Here is a 19,656-nt window from a genome sequence, read left to right on the forward strand (position 1 = left end):
TCCTTTTTATGGCCAGCAGCCTGACTCTGTCTGTGCTGGTGCTCCCACAACAGAGGCCCCTCCCTGCCCAGCTGAGGTGTGGGGGTCCCACAGAACCCACGCCCCGGGCACAGCTCTGGTTTGGTCACAGGGACATCAACTGGCTCCCTTAATGCATGCCTCAGCTAATGGGCCCCTTCTTCCACAGGGGAAGCAGTATCAGCTCTGTTTTAAAATGCAGTAGGACTTATTTACTTGGTCAAGGTTCTGTTTGCTGCTGTTTCTTCACTCACCTGTATGGTTCCATCTGCTGCACATCAGTCTGTTATGGCATGCTTCCCAGTATTGTGAAGGTTTAAGGACCACAGGTCATTTTAAGCAATTTAAAATTGAGCATACCTCACCCAAGGAGAAACAAGCATTTTAATTCAGAATAAACTTTAAGATCACTTCAGAGGCTGCAAACAGCAGGTCCATAAGAAAAATACCCAAATTAAGCTGCTCAGAGGTTTCCTCAGGAAAATAAAAGACCACGCTGGATTTAGTTGACAACACCCTACAAGGCCTGAGGGGTTTTTATGTTTTAGGGTTAGTGGGTTTCTCTGTTTGTTGCTGTTTTGGGTTGATTGCTCATTTAAATACAACTTCATTGTATTTAAATTGTATTTCAAATTAAATTCAAAATTAATTGAAATTCAAATTAAATTGTATTTCAAATACAATTGCCTTTGTACACACACACACACACACACACACACACACACACACACACACAGACACACACAACACTTTAGAGCATCTGGGTTTTATTTTTCTGATTTCACATCAGTCATGCTGTTAACTTAAACCTAATCCTCTTGGAAATACTCACAAATACCCCACTTATATTCAAATGCAGGTGTGAAGTGTTTTTATTTTGCGTTCCCTTCGATTTTTTTCATATGTGAAATCAAGAGGCTCAAGCTAGCTCCTAAAAGGGGCAACAAAACACTGCTTTTCACTCTTCCACATTTTTCATGTCTGTTCTTGGGAGTACTTCCCTTAAACTACATAGTTTTAGCACCCTCCCCATGCCACAGATGGATGGATTAGGGTTTATGTGCATGAGGTGCCAGCTCTCTACCTAAGGTAGGGCCAGCAGGACCCAATGAATCCCTGCACATGCAACACAATTTCCCACTTTCTGCCTTTGAAAAGCAAGATTTTACACCATGATATGCAACTCCTTAGTAAAGTTCACCTCAAACCCTCAAGTGTTAAAAAGGAAAAACCCTTAAATGATACAAGTTATTACATTTAATCCCTTTGGGGGAAGTAGGGAATGATTTTGTGATTAAGGACCTACTGTGAGGCTCAAGAGAATTAGTTCAATTCCAGGCTCTGAAACAAGCTTCCAGGTTCCCCTGGGAAAGCTTTTGCAATCTCCTATCTCACATGGACACCAGCAGGATAATTTGTAAGTATGTGCAGCCCTCAGACATCATAGTATCAACAGCCAAATGAATGCACAGGTAGGAGGTTAGGTGGGCTGCAATCAGTTTAAGGACTAGTCAGCTATCCAAAGTGAGTGCTACCATTAGACTATCACTTACCACAGAAGTCATACTTATTTTTAAAAACAGGTATTAGAGAGTCTTGAAAAATAATAAGTAATATTATTACTTACTCATGGGTTGACAGCTAGTTCCTAATGGTTTTAGCTAATGCATTAAGTGAGTGAAAAAAAGCAAGATAAAAATAAGCTGGCATAAAGACACCACTTAGTTCTCAGGTACAGGACTACTTTCCACAGTTTGCACTACAGGGAAATACTGCTCAGTTAAGATCTATACCTGGTATTGTTTCTTGGCACAACTAAATTTATGAATTCATAGGATGAAAAATTCAATAATGAAAACTAATCTGAAAACATGAGTTATGACAGCAACTCAAGCAAGCACTATCAGAAAAAACATAATACTGAAGTCACTGTGATCTAGATGGCAAAGTACTCTGCTACACAATCCCCAGTAAAAGCATTAAGAAGCCTGTGTTGCAAGAGATACTGATAATCATAAGTTAGTTCCTCCTTACTCCCTATAAGCAGAAATTTCTCCCTACAATTATAGAATGTAGCTGTCATACACCCAGAAATATATAAAACAACATTCAAATTTTTAAAGGCATTATGATCATTTCAGAACTTGACTTCTTCTAAAAGATACTGTGCCTGTTATGGTTGCAGGCAATATCTGTGATTTATTTAATGCATTACAGAAGTTACTTCCAGTAACTTAATGTGTGCTTCATACACATCTAACTATTTTCTCTACAAAAGTAATTGCCTCTTTCAGAAGGTAGAAAAATAAATGTGAAGTTTAAAGATCAGTGTTTCTGGCATTGTTTCTTATATTCAATTTATAAGCAATAATTTAATCTTGATAGTAAGCATTTTTTGCAGAAGGGCTACCATTTATTTTGCATGTATTAAATCCAAGTATATTCCATATTTCAGTAGAATGTTAATATTAAAAATATTTTTAGATCTGGTTATCATTCATATGAATTTACTCATCTGCCTTTCTAATAAAAATTTCAATGTTTTCCTTAATTTTTCCACTGGAATAATTTCACATTATAATGGAAGTAAACACAAATGAAAATATAACACCCAATGCCAAACAAATTCAATATGAAAGAGATCAGTATAAAGCTATTTCAAAACTGTCAGTTATTAGACAAACCAAGACACACTAACAATTCTGGAGGCTAAAGTTAGTCCTTTTACTGTCATCTCTAAGGTAAAATGCAAAAACAACCGATGTACTTTCCATGAATTGAGAGAAATTCCACCCATCTTATTCAAAATGCACTGAAGCCCAAGTCTGACCAGACCTGCCCATTCTTTCTTGAATAGTCAGATGGAGTTCAAACACAAAGCAAAATTGGTGACAACTGTGTAAAACAGGTAACTTTATTTTGTTACTGTTTAGCATCTTTTAATTTAAAATTATGAAGTTACAACAATGCCATTCATGAACATTTGTTTCAACAGAAAAGACTTCATAAATTTTTCAGGAGTTATCACAGGGTGGAGAGCAACAGAAGGTGCAATGCTCCTGTGGTTGCAAGACTTCCACTATTGCAAATGGTGTCAGTGTCCTCCAAGTTAATCTCGAATTGGTGCTGTGCTGGTTTAACATGAATAGCTGTGACAAAAAACCCAAATACTGTAAGACAGTTGTAGTTTCTGTATCTCGTCACCCTCCTCACATCTAACTTGTATCCAGAAATCACTTCCACTCTTCCAGTGAAAGGCTAATTACCATCTTGATTTTTCACTTTACTTCATTATCAGGCTTAACTAGAAGTGATTCACAGTTATTAAACCAAACAGCTACAGACCTGGTCACTCTCACCTGACACTGGCAAAAGGCAAGGCATCTCTCCAAGCAGGGGCCATTTTGCAGGTTGATATCAAGAATATCCCAGAAGTCCAAATCCTTTAGCAGGTGCTAAAAGAAGAGGTAGAAGATTATCCTTTACACTTGACAATCTTGTTTAGAAATGCCAGCTCTTTTGAAACACAGTGAAATCTGCTTTTGTTTGCACAGAACACTCTTAACTGCATGGGTTCAAAACCACCAGGCTTAAGACCTGCCAGTTACCCATCTGAAAACTGGTACAGAAATCAGCACTGCAGACAAAGCAGTGACCACAAATGCCTTAGCCTGTATTGTTCATAGTGCCCTACTTTAAAAGATCTACAACCACTGAGCTACAACTATAACCTTTTTGTACATATTTAACAACAGAGCACACTGAGCTGCTGTGTTACTAATCTTAGCAGGAGCACATCAAAGCAAAACTCTCCCTGATATTTATGTTAACCTGAATATGCAAGTTAAAACACAAACAATGAAATGGTACAGAAAGTTCAAGCCAGATTTTACCTCTGAGTGATTTTGTCATGACAGACACATTAGATGTCATCTGAGTCTGGTTCCAAGCAAGATTTAATCCATGACCATTATATAGGTCACTAGTTTTGACAGAGTTTGTGCTTACTATTCATTCCAAGCAATCAGACTCGGCACCAAAATCGAAAGCTGTCAAAAGTGTACCTGTGGTTTCTTTTTACACTACCAATTAATAAAACAGAATAATCCAATTAAGCAAGTATCACAATTTCAATCATTAGAGCAGTATTTAATTTACAACAAAGCACCATACTTTTAAATCTTATGCATCCAAGAATATGAATGTTTAAAACCTGAACCGCCCTAGCTGTTTCTCCTGTCCTTTTGGTTTCCAATGAGCTTCAGAAACTCAAAAGAATAGCAACCAACTTGGTAACTAAAAAAGAAAGCTTTGTAGAGTGAGAAAGGTTCACAACAGGGGAGGAAAAAAAGCCTTTCCAAAATAGCCAGGTGTTCACCTCAACCCATACCAACTTCAAAGAGATGCAAGGACAGTAGTTGAATCCGATTTCAGACTAAGGACATAAAAGATGAGCTTTATATTCTTACGCTTTTATAACTATAGAAAAAAATTCATTTTTAGATAAAGAACAGCATACTCCCCTTCTCTCCTATTCTTTCCCATAAAGTTTGCTCTGAAAATAGCATGGCTGAGTTTCAGTCTTTCAACTACTATTTGATCACTGCCAAATATTTGCAAGTTCAGATTTTTCCACATCCAACCTATCTACTTGATTGTAGTTCACATAGTAGATCCTACATTTTGTTCTGCTTTTACAAGTAAATGTGCTGTAACAAGTGATCAGCTCAGTCACAAAAACAGAACTACTTTGAAATACAAAACTGAAACAGCATTCAAAGAGCCCCTGACAGTCTCCCAGCTGAAGCTTTAACCTAAGGAAGGGGTGACTGGCAAGACAGCAATCCTGCAGGGCAGTGGAAGAGCAAGACTATTACTTAAGGTCTGGGTGCCCATGCTTGCATCCTTGTGACACTGTCTTCAACCTGAGTTAAAGGATCAGTTTGAACAGGGATTAGTTTAAGTGAACAAAAGTGGTAAGCAATTCTTCAAAATAGATTAAGAGCATAAGAGTGGAAGACTGCAGGAATCTCATTATCCCCTTATCACAAGGAATTCCAAGAATTTTCCATAGAATAGTTCCCAAGATCAAAATGGCACAGATATTCTAAGTCTGTAATTTCCATATTGGGCTGGGTTTTCTGTTGTTTTGTTTTCTTATTACTGAATTATGTTAAACCTAGGAGTTGCATTTTACTTAGACTGCTGGATATCACTACCTTAAATGCAGATGATCAAATGCTCACTTTGCAACCATAACTTGCAAGAGAAAGTGTCCATTAGGGGATTTATGTATGCCCTTATAACATGTTCAGTTCTGTGAAGAATATATACACACTACTTCAGGATGCATGTCATTGATATACACTTAAAATATGAAGTTGCATTACAGTGGTAAAATTTTAATAGCTTCAATCTTCTAATATTTGTATAGTAACTTACTGAGTCCAAGTATTTCCCTGCACTTAAATATGTAATACTCAGAGACAGACTGTATGCCTGGCACAGCTTTCCTTCATTGGTTGCTATATCTGACAGTTTGTTGCATGCATTTTATGCCATTTAAAAAGCAACAATTCAGGACAGATGTTTAATCACCCCATGTATCATGATTATATTTTACTTCAATAAACTATTTCAGAACACTCATTTTAACTAGGTCAAATTTTGTTACCAAGTGCAACTAATTAGCATTTAAAATTTTAGTCTAAAGAAACAAACTTTTGTTCTGAATGGGGACTACTTTAAGTTACATCTCTTAAGCAAGCTAAACTTTCCTTTAATAAAACAATGAAGCACGATTACAGTACAAGAGAAGTGCCACGTGGGGATATTCAAGAGTATAAACCTATCATTTGTAACTTCTTGGAGCGTACACACAAGATGTGACTTACGTAGGTCCACCACAAGACCAGGTTCTTGTAATTGATTAAATCTTTTATTTCTGGAGTAATAAATGTTAAAGACATTTTATTCTATCATCCTAGCATGCTGGGAAATACTCAACTGAAAATAACAGCCCATTATGAACTATTACACTGGGATTACTATAGCTTTGTCAGTAGCCTGTTTTCAGAAAAATACCAAAGACAGAAAGCATAAAAATAGAGCTTAGTGATTCATATGTTCTGAGGATAGATGCTAAAGGTTATCCTTTAAAGAATTTAACAATATCTTACTTTACTCTTTGACTGAAGTTGACATTCCCTACCAATAGCAATACAGAGAGATAAGGCACAAGCTCCATTTGCTTCATTAACAAAAAAACTTGCTAATACTGATCCTTTAATTACCAGGGGACAGACAAGGAAGAGCTATGGCTTATTTTTCATACTGCAGTACACCTGAACAGTTCTAAAAGTGTTTCATTTACATATTAAAGCAACATGTTTGGGCTTAAAACAACTGTAAAATAATTGAAGCTGACAAATCAATTTGTTCAATTGTTAAAAAAATTGGAAGTCAATTTATAACCTTCTCTGATTATCTCACATTTCAGTCACATTAACTAAGCCAGCTGCAGCAGCTGTAGTTTTTCCTATCTGGATTTCAAGTCTCCCTACTACTTGGGCTAAGCTTTTCAATAGAGCACTAAACCATGATAGAGGCAGAAAATTTCCAACTCACATTTGAAGAGATTATGTAACACTACACTTCTGCAATACTCCATGAACTGAAACAGAAAATCTCTGGTGTATTCCCAATCATATTTGAGCATCAGAAGGGGATATGTCAAGTACAGAGGTCAGTGAGGTAGAAGGGAATTAAATATTGCATTTACAGCACCAGAATTCAATACAAAAAGCAACTGTCTCAGCTTAAAAGGATTTTGTTGATTCTGTTATTCAACGACATGTGAAGGCAGAATATATAGTCTACATTTCCTGTAAGTTTCAAATGGATTAAATACATAGGAATGGGATGCCACTAACAAATTCAGTGCAAAACACTTTGCTATGGGGACAAAGAGAGAAATGAAAGTTTGAATATCAAAGCAGCATCTGTATTTGAGTGATTAAGATCTCTATTCAAGTTGACACAGCTCGCCTCCAGAAGATGAGCAGCAATATAATGAAAATTAACTCTTTCAGGATTAGAAAAACTTATGATAGCATTTTGTCTTCTGTTTAAGAGTGTTTCTCCAAGAACTCAGTTTTTCCATTGTATTCTTCAAGTTTTGCTTCAAGCACTGACAAAAAACTAGAAATTAGACAAAATAAAGTTCTGTGCACTAAAAAGTACTCATTGTATAAGCCAGCTTCCATATTTCCTTCTACTGGCAACTGAAAGGAATCTTTCAAATTGGAAAGGTATCTGACATGCCTCAATCAGCAAAAATTACTCAAGTAAATATGGCAGCCAAATGTTGCAAGGTTGCTATTAAAAAGGAGAAAGTATGACTGGATTGAGATCACACTTAATTATAAAGCAAATTTTTAAGAAGCTAGAGAGCTCCCTCATGGCTATCCTACTCCAAAGCCTGGGAGATACACAAAAAATGTTAGGGATAACTAAGTACTGTGAACCAGAAACCTTAAGTGGACATGATCGTCAACCATTATCTACGTATTTGCAGGGTCACATTTCTGAACTGGGTTGCACTTACCTATGTAATCACTATCTCTATAACAGAATCATCTGAAAAAAATCTTAATAGAAACCTACTTTTGCTCCTTGCTGATGCCAACAATGATAATCAGAAGACAACTCATTCTTCCTGCATCTGTCCACACAACTGCAGGTATAGCTGTTCTCTACAATTATCCCAGGTACAGTCATCTGCAACCAAGTAAAAAAAAAATCAATTAAGCAACAGCACAGACTGCCACACTATACTAGGACATCACTACATCATTTAACAATACTGTTAAAAATGAAAAAAGATGTTCTTTGAAAGGGTTTCTTTTCTTCTTTCCCACAGATTTATTACAGACATGCAAAAAGGCTTAAGAAACATGGTTAAACTTGTCTGGAGACTTCTCAGTCTGAGAAGAGACAATTTCAATCCACAGAGGATTAACTTTTGTCCCATTCTCTCCTAAACTTTATTCCATTTTGATGCTGGTACTCAAATCTCACTCCAAGCAAAGGAACTGGGAAACGAGGAAAACTCACTTTCTATAGGCAGACACTAGGAGCTAAGCTGGAACATTTTTGATCTGTATTGCATAACATCTTCCTTAAATAATTTGAAGAACCATGCTATGCACACTAGTTTAAGAGTCACAAGAAATGAGCTTGCTTGCCTATCTCCAACATATAGCCACCTTCCATTTTTTTTAAATCTGCAAATAACACACGGTTCTTCCTCATAGGATGCTTTGCATTCCTTAAGTAACTCAAATATTTGTGGGTATTTTCTTCTCTTCAGCTGAGTGTAGTATGTTCACATTGCTAGTTCTCAAAACAAACCACTTCTCCTAGCTCCTAGTTGCCAGATTTTTTTTAAAAAAACAGCCTTTTGTAGAATATTACCCTCTTCAGCACTGATACATTCTTCAGAAGAAAAATACTTTATCACACAGGTGAGAGATCAAGTTGCAACAGAAGGTCAACACCTTAAAATTAGGTCAACTACCAGTCAGCTTTGTGTTCAGTACTACAATGATATTCCTGTCAAGCTGAATACCTCATTCCTTAAATAATTCCCTAGTGGTTCATTAAGAAGCCTCACTTAACCTTCCTACAAGAGTTACTATACCAAAGTTTCTGAAAGGAACACATCACCTAATCCTATTCCAACATTTTTCAGAATGTATGAATAACAAATTAACATGAAATGTATTTAAACTACAGGCTGAGCTAAGTCAGGTGATGTTAAAACTCCCGAGAACTTCTCTTCAGGCTTATTTTTAGAGGTATAAATCAGTAAAATAGAAAAAGTTTGAAAACAGTCACCTCCAGGGAATTTGATTATGCATTCTGCATACATAGACAGTTAGATTTAGTTTCTAGTGGAGAGTAAATTTCCCTTACACTAATAGAAAGAAATTTAAGGAAAAAATGTTACTAATTACAAAATCACAAAATCATAAAAAACTGGAGGACAGGTCCAGAACCAATGAGATATGCATTCTGGAAAAGAACAAGAGAAAAGCCCTGCTTACTTTTGAAACAAAGCATAATATGAGAAAAGAGGCTTTTCAAAAAACAAGTATCTAGAATCAGGCCTGTACCCCACAGAAGCTGTTGATTCCAATCATTATGAGAGCAACAGATCCTTTTGCCACAGACTCAAACTCACAAGCCAGGTACCCATAAGAGATGTGCTTTGGAATTCAATCTCAGAGCAGAGTCTAGAATTTGGCAGGCTTTTAAAAACATGAGATTTTCCTTATTTATATGACCAGATGACTGATTAACTCAAGTGCATATTCCTCTATAGCATTACAAATATTTTTGTTAAGCATATAGCATGCTCAAAGCATTAGAGTAATTTCTTTTTATGCTACTGAAAATTTCTTACCTATTCAGACCTTCAAGAACCTTTGAATAATCATCTTGATGGTTTCTGACATGATTTGCAAGGATTTGTACTAAAAGAGATATGAATATGAGGCTAGGTGGATGTTGGCAGACAAGTCTTTTAAAAGGTAAAATAACCCAAAGTGTTGAACAATTATAAAATAGTCCCATGTAATAGATTTTTGTAGTACAACTGTGTGGGTTTTTTTGAGAGTGACACTATAGCAAATAAGTGATGTGAATACACAATATAAGACTGAACAAGAATTCTAGCATAACACAAATATGTGACAAAAAATTAACGTTTGAGGGAGTTTTAATTTCATACTTCATATATCCAAAGATTCACTTTTTTCACAAAATGCTTCCTAGCAACACCTCTGTTATATATTAATCACTTCAGAAGACACTGAGTCTAACTGGATCCATCCTGGGCTGAAGTAAAGCAAGTTTGGAGATTAAATAATATTGGAGACAACCAGAGCACTAAAACACTGTGGTGGCAATTTTTTGCCATTTGTCTCCAATGTCATTCTCTAAACCACAGAATTTGCACAACATTCTTTTAGGCTACTCTAGTATGCGTTAAGAGGAACAATAAACTAAAAACCAGAATTAAGTTATCCTGGATAAAAGAGTCCTGTCTTCTGAAGCACTATAAGGAATAAGAGGGAGAGTTTTACTACCTTACCTCAGCTGCAGAAAAAAGGAGAAGACAACAAATTAGCTTTACAGGCTACCAAAACTCAAACCATTTTTAGCATCTCAACCCATAACTTATTTACATTCAATGTGATAGAAGAAGTTTCAAGTTACAATTCTGAGGAGTGAAAATGAAACTCCTATTATGTCAAGACATGAACTAGGAATTTCTACACTATTGTGTGAAGATGATAATGAAGATTTTGCTCAGATGTCCAACATAGGCATTTTCTTTTCCACTGAAGATGCTGCCATTTGATAAAGCTTACCTTGCAGGGTACACTTTGAAATGTTTTCAATAGGCCTGCAATTAAAAATGGTTTCAGCAAAAAAACATTGTTAACAAGAAGTCCCATATATGGATTTTCTTAAAAAAAACCCAAAACACTAGAGTTCCAGAGATAAAATAACACTTCTCAGGGAAAAAGAGTAAATGAAGAAAAAAGGGACAGTTTCTTGATGAGATTTTAAACTTCCAAGGAAAAAGAATAGAAGATATGTAAACACTACCCTCATGTAAACGTAAGTTAGGATAACATTCTTCAAACCTGGAAGGTAGAAACTACAATAAACAGATTTATAAAAATACAGAATAAGTAAATTTAGAAAGACTGATTTTTACACAGCCTTAAGCATTAGGATGTGTCCTCAAGAGGGGATTGCTTAGAGGCAAAGAAGCCAGAGAAGGGATTATGCAGAAGGCTGGAAGTGCAATTATAATAAATAAGCAGCCCCACCCTAATTATCTCTGATAGCAGATGCTGCTAACAGATGCTCTCACATTATGCTCAACATATCTGTTCTGTGAGAACCAGAAACAGATACCTAAGATGTTAAACTCAAAACTATGCATCCCTTGCACCTTGAAAGGAATACTTGAGATATCATTCCAGACTGACAAAACACTATTCTTCCAATCATCTCTGCATTATGAAGCAATCCAAGTGTGCACCAGATCCTTTTGCTGAGGCTGGTAATTTTAAGGCTTCACAGGTTTTGGCACAGAACAGTATAAAGGGTTACGAACATATACACTAAACTTAGATATAAGTTTATTCAAGTCATAGATGTATTATAATGAGTTATTTTGTTTCATCTCATTTAGTTCAGCTGCTCTTCAGTCAGAATTGTTCAGAAGACAATAAAAGTTACTCAGAAAAAATGCAGGAAAATAATTTTGAATTGACCAAGAAGTTTTACATTACAAACAATAAAGGTATTACAAGCTACTTCAATACCTCAAGCATTATCGCTCCTTGAATTTTTTCCTAGTGTAGGTTCAGGTTTTAAATGTTACAAAACATGAAAGCTTAAATAAAACACAGCTTTAAGGTGTCCATATCTGTTCAGAAGTAAAGCTAATAGCTACAGCAACATAACAGAGATCAACAGGAGATAAGCTCAGGAACAAGCTCATAGAATATAAATAGCCCAGTGCAAATTACAGTTTTCTTATACTTTCAGAATCCTCGAAAACTTCAAGGGCCATGCACAGCACATCCTTTTTCTGGTAGCATCTAACTCCCTGGCCACCAATTTAAGGTTCTACCAACTGCAAGAGAACAACTGCAGTAAGGAAGAATGTATCTACTTTCCAGGCTCCAGTCTTTTGACACTGTGACATACTCTTGTGCTTATGCCTGCTGGAGTCTTTATTACCACTAGAAAGGTAACACCACTGAGTTGGGACTCAACGATCTAACGGTTGGAACTGATATTAAAGGTCTTTCCAACCAGAGCAATTCTGTAATCCTGTGTGCTCAGCCTTTCCACATGGCTGACAAACTTCCAACCACCACTAGTAGGAGTATTTCTAGATGTTTTTACACTGGTAAAACTAGTGGCAAATATCTATGCAAAATCATGAGTTTTCATTTAGCAAAAACAACAGTTCAGTTACCTCCATATCCTACCTGGGACTCCAGCAGACACCAGTCAGGGCCATGGGTTCACGACTGCTGATCGCCCTTGGTTCCCCGGGCTACGCCCAACCTATAAAAACACTTAAGCTTTAAACAGTGCCTGTGGACACTCCCCGTTTCAGATATCACCCTCTTCTTGACGACAGTCACCAACGAAGCACGGCCCGGAGGAGCGGGACCCGCTCAGGCAGAAGCAGCCCCGCAGGCCGCCCCTCGGCACCCACACCGCTCCCCGGCGCCGGGGGAGGCCACGGCCGTCTCGCCAGGACCCGCCGCCCCTTCGGAAAAGCCCACCCTTAACTACAGCCAAGGGCAGATGCGTGGGACCACCTCAGACCCCTTCATCCAACAGAGAGAGCGGCCTTGCGCTCCAGGAAAGCGCCCCGAGAGGGCTCCGCCGCGGTTGAGCTTGGGGAAGCCTCACAGCCAGAGGAGACCGAAACTCGGGAAAAGCTCCAGCGCTGCCCAGCAGGCGTTACAGCCCCCGGATGCTCCTCCGCGTGCTTCCCCCCTCCCGCTCGGGCCCCGTTACAGCCCCTCCGGGTGCTTCCCTCCTCCCGCGCAGGACCCATAGCAGCTCCGCTGCCGCCGCCACCGCCCTCAAATGTCTGAACCCACGCCCGGCCCACGCCCCTTCCCCTCCCCGTAGCCAATGCGAGACGCGCTTGCTGATTGAGGGCGTGGCGAGTGGGCGGCTGGCCAATAGGGCGCGGTGTTCTTGTGGGGGCGGGGCCGTCCGGTGTGTGTGCGGGGCGGGTTTGGCGGGGGGCGGCCGGTGGCTGCGGGGGCCCGGCCGGTGGCTGCCTCTGCCCGCCCGCCATGAACTCCCTGGACCAGGCTGAGGGTGAGTGCGGCGGCCCGCAGCCAGCCCGGAGCCGTCTCTTCGGCGTGCCGGGCCCTTCCGGCACCGCTCCCGGGCTGCCCGGGTGCGCTGCCTCGTCCCTCTGGAGCGGGCCCCACCGAGGCGCTGCCCTGAGGGAGGCGAAGCGGCCCCGGGAGGCCTCGGCTCCCGTTCCACTGCGCTCCCGGGGCCGGCGCTCCTCCTCGGCCCAGACAGGCGAGCTGGGGCGGGGTCTCTGGGGCCGTATCCTGAGGTTCGGGGCCGGGCTTCTGCTGCCGTTGCTCTCCGGCCGCCCCGCCGAGGCGGAGAGCGGAGCCCATGGGGGAGGCCTCTGCTGAGGGGGCCGGGGGCGGGCCCGCCAGCCGCCTTCCTGCCCTGTTGGCTTTCCCTTTCGGTGTCCTCTGACTTGAGCTTGTGCGAGTCTCCTTATGCTACTGCTCCGCTCGTGGGTTTTTCCGTGAAATGCGTTTCTTCCAGCCGGGAAGAGCCCCATCTAGCACACCAGGCACTGCGCTGTGCCAGGGCTCTTAAAGAACGTGACCTCAAATAACCCCATCTTGTCTGAGGACCTCGGTGGTTTGTATAACAAATTCTTCGAAGTTTACAGGATGTCGAAACACAGAAATGAGGGTTTTTTTGTGTCCAAAGATAAGACTGAGATTTCTAAAATGCATCAGTGTCTCAGACTCGGCAGCTGTTTTCTAGCGAATCGTAGAGGCAGACAGGTCAACAGAAAATGGTAGTCCGAGGTTGTCCCAGCTTTGTGGGTGTGTTTGTACAAGCTGTAGAGATTCAAGGAGTGTGCCTTGATTACAGATGCTGGGTGCTAAAGTGATAAACTCCGAGAATGTCCTTGTTACATGGATATCCAAAAATAAGTTGAAGCATTAAGCTTCTGTCTTCTGAGGGTTTTTGTTTTTTCCATTTTTTTTTAAATCCTTTTTTTTTTTAAAGCTGATTACACTTTATGTGTTTTCTTGAGAACTTGTTTATCAATTGCTTGATTTTATGCCTACGGGGTGCAATTTCTGAAATAGCAGGTTTTCATGTGCCTCGTATTTCCCCTCTCCCTTTAGTAACTCGTTGTAGGGGTTTGTGCTAGTCAGGGAATAGTTAATTAGCTTTAATTGATGGCAGTGGCTTCCCTTCCCCAGAAGGGAGGTGGAGGACAGGCCATAACTACCGGGCTGTTGGCAGTAATTAAGACTAGTTAGCTGTTCTGTGGCTGAAGTCAAGATGCTGTCATCTTCCTCATGAATTCAACTCCAAACCACTTAGGAGTAAATTTGCAGTTTGGAAAACTGCATTAGTTATGATCAAAATAGGTATATTTCTTCCAATCTTGTTCTTTAATATCTTCATTGTGATAAAAATTTAGTGATAGTTGCAAGTTGAAGGAAAAAAATTGCAGAGTGATGGTAACTGAAACTCTATAGCTGAAAGTTAAGTTTCTACTGATAAAAACAATTCCAGATAAAATTCTAGCTTTGACTGGAATGTTGTCAATATTTGACTTTGTTAAAGAGAAGCTTAAATCTATCATAGACTTCAGGTGAAGCAGCTCCTTGTAGGCAAACAGGTGATTGGCAGAGATTTTTTAAGAAATTAAATGAACTTCAAATTCTTGAACAGTAATTTCAATGGAAAAAGCCATGAGAATATGGTGGCAATAAGAAAGATCTGTGTAAAGAAAAAAATATGTAATAAGATTGTTGGATTGTTGGATAGTCTTTGCTATGTTTTTTTACATGCATATGTGTGCATATATACCTATCATGGCACTTAAGTTTCTACAAAATCGTCAGAGCCATGCTGCTACAAGTTATCCCACCAACAGCTGGGAAGTGCCAATTTTTTTTTCCTTGATTACCACTACATAGATAATAGAATTTAATTACTTCCTAATGTACTTAATACTAAAAAATGTGTAATTTTTCTTGTGTGGAAGGGTTATTTAAGCTATCCTAAATCTAACTCTCGGTACTTCTAAAGATTTCTAAAATACTCTGGTTTCTCAAGTATATCAAATCCCTTATTTTTATGTGGGAGTGTTTCTTGTATTTAGTGTAACTTGGTCATTATACTTCTTAGCTAAAAAAAGTTGTGTGGAGCTACTTTGTGCTTTTATTAAATCTAAATGATTGCACTGATTTTCTCTGCCTGCATAAGAAATGAGTTTACACAGAGGAAAAGTGAATTCCTTCTGTCTTTTACATTGAAATTGTAATAAATAGATGAAGATCTAATTATGCTTGATATACATCCTCCCCAGATCTCAAAGCTTTTGAAAGAAGACTTACTGAGTATATTGCATGTTTGCAACCAGCTACAGGACGTTGGAGAAGTAAGTTTGATATTCCAAGAGATAAATAGGACTGTCTTTCAAGCTTTTTACATTTATTAGTGTGTATCTTTGATTTATGTTTGCCCATACAAAAATCTGTGCTTCAGTGCTCTTTAAAATTTCTGTGATGCACGTTCAAACACTTTGCAACAAGATAATATGAGATACTCAACTAATACTTAAGGCAGAGTTTGAAAAATAGGTAAAGATTGAATTGGCTCAAGGCTGAATTAATGTGGAAAGAGTTGTGACAGGTGTATTTGCTTCTCTTCTGGTTTGTTTTTTGTAAGTCTTTGTTTGTTTGTTCTGAAGGCTCAGACTTCCCAGTCACAACAGTTACTTGAACTAAATATGATTGGGTTAGATAGTCTCTCAAATCTAAAGGTGAAAAAGTAACAGTAGTGTGCCTTGATGTCAGAATATGTCCTCATTGCTGTTCGAACTTTAATGCTTGAAGAAGGGGGGAAGGCAAAAAAACACTGCAGATATGCTGCCAGCTTTGGGATCAGTAGTCCATACTAGATGTAACTGTGGGTTTTTTCTCTTTTTCTTTTTTTGTTGTTTTGTTTCTTTTTTTTTTCTCTTCTGTTTTTTTTTTCCCTGGTAAAAGACTTTATTTGTATCCAGAACTTCAGACTCCACAGAAAACACTCAGAACTGCCAAATGTCCAGTGGAAGCTGCAAGGCTTTATGGGTGTGGAATAGAATATGATCTTTCTCTGCCTTTATATTTCTCCTGTTTTCTTTTTCCATCATCCCTGATCCCCAACTCTTTGTAATCTCAGAATCAGTCGAGTATTTTGTGTTACTCTAATCTAGTGTTATGCATTAACAGTGAATTGAATTTTTTTTCTAAGCAAATCTGGATGTGTAGTTTTTTGTTAATCTTGTGCTAATGCTAACATGCCTTCTGAGTCCTATTTAAATTTTGTGTTTCTTTATGCTGGCTACCCTTGCTTGTAATCCTGTGTATCACTGTGGGGAACATAACACAATTCAGATGTGCCACTGAAACTGCTGGTGCTAATGCCTCAGGCTTTTCTTGCATAGAAAAGCTAGGGAATAGAAACTTTTGTTCTGCTTTGCAAGTTAGTGGTGCTGCATTTCTGATGCCCAGGTTGCATAAATTCAAATGGCATACAGAACATTCGGTACAGCTCTCACTCCAATCTTCCAACTTATATTTTTGCTAGCTGTGTTATTTTGGAACCTTTTGTTTCTTCAGAGCATCATTGTGTTTTCACTTGACAGAATTTAGATTTTGGTACCTACTTGTCCTTTCCAGGACACTTGTACAGATCTTTGTTTCCACATAATAAAATTTTCTTCACCTGTTCTCATTTCTGCCTTTCAAATACAAGCTTTTCCTCCCCTAGAAGTGGGAGAAGAAATAAATGCTTAAGAGCTGCTGCTGAAAAAGAAATGCTTCTTAATAAGAGTAGAGTATACTGTTTGATTTTTATTCTTTTCTTCATCAGTGATTCTGATAGTGGTATCGGTCTGCACAGCAACTGGTGCTTGGAACTGGTTAATAGACCCGGAGACACAAAAGGTAGTGATCATGGTGATCCCAAATGTTCATAGCTTGGTGTTGCAGTCAAGTGGTTCAGTATCAGCAACTCCCCGTGGCAGGGGGTTGGAACTAGGTGATCTTTAAAGTCCCTTCCTACCCAAACCATTCTGTGATCATGAAAACAAAAAAGCTCAAGGTGGTTCTCCCAGGAAACTGAGAGATCGTCATTAGAGTTGAGGTCTCAAGCTGTCTGGAATTCTTGTGGAATAAAACCAGGGACAGTTCCTACCAAAAATGATACACCTTGAATGCTTGTCTAAAGAATTGATCGGGAGTACTTAGAAATGACTAGGAAGAAATGACTAGGAGCAGGGCTTTTTTGTTTGGTTGGGGTTTGTTTTTTTTTATTGTTTGCTTTTTAATTGTGAACTAGGCAGCAACTTTCTGTGTGTTTTAAAAAGTATATAGTGGGACTAACCTGATTTCTTTCCTAGGTGTCATTTTTCACATCACTTTGGAATCACCCATTTTTCACAATTAGCTGTATCACCCTAATAGGCTTATTCTTTGCCGGAATACATAAAAGAGTGGTGGCCCCATCAATGTATCCTTCAATAGTTTGTAAGGTTAGAAGTGTTGTAGTTAATGCTGTTATTGAAGCCTATGCTAATATTGCTTTTTCAGTTTTTACTTTTCAATGTACAAGTGTTAGCTGCTTTCCTTGACAAAGCCCACACAGTATAGCAGCCAGATGTAGAACTGTTTTGGCAGAATATAATATGTCCTGTGATGATGTAAGTATCTGTGGTTGTCTAAACTTATATTTGTTTAAATACAGATGATTCAAAAAGACACATAGCTGTATTTTTTCCTAAATAGCACTTGTATACACTTTAAAAAACTCTGTCTGTAAAAATGGAATATAGAATACTTAGTATTGTTCTGTGTGTCATTTTAAACTGAGCTGGTAAATTTGAACTTGAAGTACAGTTTTTGGGCTCAACTTTCAGGGTCTAAACTTCTTTTTTTTTTTTTTTTTTTTCTTTGCAGACTGGAAAATTAATTTTGAAACCTAGGCCTCATGTTCAATAAGGGCTGTCTTCCTTCAGTTTTTTCCACTGCCATGGAAAACCAAAAATGACCTTTTTTTTAAGGTAGTATGACAGCAAGAAAACAAACAGGACTGGTTGTCACTGCCTGGGAGTAAAAGTCTTACACAGTTGACAGTGAAAGTGTGCAATATTACTTTCTTGAATATTTATCCAAATTCTTTGTTATCATAATATCAGTGCTTTTGCTACTTCTGATTACCTCTTTTTCAGTATTAGTGTCACTTTTTTACTTCGGCTAGAAAAGAACATACAGGTGAAGTATGTTAATTGGCTATGACGTCAAACTTGAAAATCAAACCTCATTTGTGTTACATGTGTTTGTAAGCTATTGTAAATAGCAGATCAATGCCAATGTTCAGGAAAAGAAGTAATACTTGCTGTATGGATTTTTTTGTTCTCATGAACAGTATTGAAAGGAACACTTACCATTCCCATGATGTTTCATTAGCACACTGACTGATTACGGCTGTCCTTGTTTCCTGGTCGCTCTTTTTGGAACTGGTTAAAGGCTTGCAGAAGGACTGTCCTCTGTGCTGGAGAAGACTGGTCTTACCCTTTAAGAACTCTGCAACTGTTTCAAGGATCACGTTTGTCAAGTTGTATATATAGTGCACCAGCCACTTTCATTGTGGTCATACGTAGCTCCTTGTTTGATCTGGTTCACAACACTGCTCTTTTAACATTTTAATATTTTAAAGATTGTCTTAAATATGCTTGTATCATCCCGATTGCAAGGTTGTACTGTATCTTAAGTCCACATGACCATTCTCTGTGGATTTTTATGCTGTGATAGTCTGAATATAAAATTAGTATTGCAAATGTAAAACTAAAGATTTAGTGAAGAAAATACGGAGTGCCACAATAAAATAACGAGATGTGTTACTCAAAGTGTTAAAAACAAGGTGTGGATGTTATATGTATAAAGTGTAACTGCTGAATAGCTAAAATTATGAAGAGTTTTAAGTTTAAATTGTTCAAGGTGCCTTTTTAATTGTTTCAAACTCTTTTAATTGACTAGAACTGCAAAGCTGTTGAAACTTCAGTAACTCCTACTACAAGGTAGACTGGCTTTTACAGGCAGCCTATTGATGTAACTTTGTCAGTTGAGACATTAAGAATTGTCTCCTGTAATTTTTCCAGTAAGTCTTCTGCCCACCCATTATTTCTAACTGCTGTATATTTTGTAGGTAACTGTATGTAAAATAAATTCTTTGTATAAACAGATGTTATCTTCTTTTGTACTGTGCAAATACAGATCACGGGTGAACTCTGAAGAGCTCAGAAGCTTATAGCTGAAGTCTTAACTTCAGTACCAGACCAACATGTCTTGTATTTGATGTGGTTCTTACACTCTTAAGATACTGACACCAGAGGGAAAGTCCTTCCAGTTTTCCACCCTACAGGTCAATCCCGCATCTGTAAGTGCTATTTGTAAAAATTGTTTCGTTCAACATTCACCTTGTTTTGAGTTTTTGACCCGTGGGGACACCTCTAGAATAGGCATCTGTCCTGGAACACCTCTAGGGATGCTGCTGAGGCTGCTGTGGCAGAGCTGCGGGGAAAGTTACACCCGTTTAGGTTGGGCAGAGCCGCGTTTCGCTGACCTTGCTGGCGGCGGCTGACCCGGGCTGCCCGTGTGCCGTGGAGGGCGTTGCCGCTTCGCTGCAGCCGTAATTAGTAAGCTCGTCACCGGGCCGAGGGCGTGCCGGGCCGGGCCGGGGCGTGGCGGAACCGGGGCT

At 38.9% G+C, this 19,656-nt stretch overlaps 1 protein-coding gene and 1 long non-coding RNA gene across 13 annotated transcripts; one reads left to right on the forward strand and one right to left on the reverse strand.

Moving 5' to 3' along the window:
- Positions 1 to 2,914: 2,914 nt before the first annotated feature.
- LOC139802084 (uncharacterized) lies at positions 2,915 to 12,659 on the reverse strand. 9 transcript variants are annotated; one of them, XR_011728491.1, is made up of 7 exons: positions 12,438 to 12,659; positions 12,086 to 12,177; positions 10,455 to 10,489; positions 9,485 to 9,554; positions 7,684 to 7,797; positions 3,378 to 3,473; positions 2,915 to 3,167 (listed from the first exon to the last, which is right to left on the reverse strand). It is a non-coding gene; the product is annotated as an uncharacterized lncRNA (long non-coding RNA). The 9 variants fall into 9 exon arrangements; XR_011728492.1 differs by having other exon boundaries at positions 12,099 to 12,177; positions 12,402 to 12,659; XR_011728490.1 differs by lacking the exon at positions 10,455 to 10,489.
- Positions 12,660 to 12,817: 158 nt separating this feature from the next.
- CNEP1R1 (CTD nuclear envelope phosphatase 1 regulatory subunit 1) lies at positions 12,818 to 19,141 on the forward strand. 4 transcript variants are annotated; one of them, XR_011728494.1, is made up of 8 exons: positions 12,821 to 12,951; positions 15,221 to 15,292; positions 15,903 to 15,986; positions 16,771 to 16,844; positions 17,300 to 17,409; positions 17,545 to 17,599; positions 17,856 to 17,959; positions 18,325 to 19,141. XR_011728494.1 is itself a non-coding variant. In XM_071756861.1 (7 exons), exons 1-7 carry the CDS (start codon positions 12,927 to 12,929, stop codon positions 17,895 to 17,897), a joined length of 462 nt encoding a protein of 153 aa, XP_071612962.1. In that variant the 5' UTR covers positions 12,821 to 12,926; the 3' UTR covers positions 17,898 to 18,818. The 4 variants fall into 4 exon arrangements, 2 of the variants coding, with proteins under 2 accessions (XP_071612964.1, XP_071612962.1); XR_011728495.1 differs by lacking the exon at positions 15,903 to 15,986; XM_071756861.1 differs by having other exon boundaries at positions 17,856 to 18,818.
- The last annotated feature ends 515 nt before the right edge of the window (positions 19,142 to 19,656 follow it).

This window comes from Heliangelus exortis, chromosome 13 (assembly GCF_036169615.1).
Source record: "Heliangelus exortis chromosome 13, bHelExo1.hap1, whole genome shotgun sequence".
Classification (NCBI taxonomy): domain Eukaryota; kingdom Metazoa; phylum Chordata; class Aves; order Apodiformes; family Trochilidae; genus Heliangelus; species Heliangelus exortis.

Excerpts from the sequence above, each read along its gene's own strand:
- CNEP1R1 (XM_071756861.1), top strand. The coding sequence starts at position 12,927 with ATGAACTCCCTGGACCAGGCTGAGG. Across the intron at positions 12,952-15,220 it reads CTCCCTGGACCAGGCTGAGG|ATCTCAAAGCTTTTGAAAGA; the intron begins GTGAGTGCGGCG and ends CATCCTCCCCAG. Across the intron at positions 16,845-17,299 it reads TAGACCCGGAGACACAAAAG|GTGTCATTTTTCACATCACT; the intron begins GTAGTGATCATG and ends TTTCTTTCCTAG.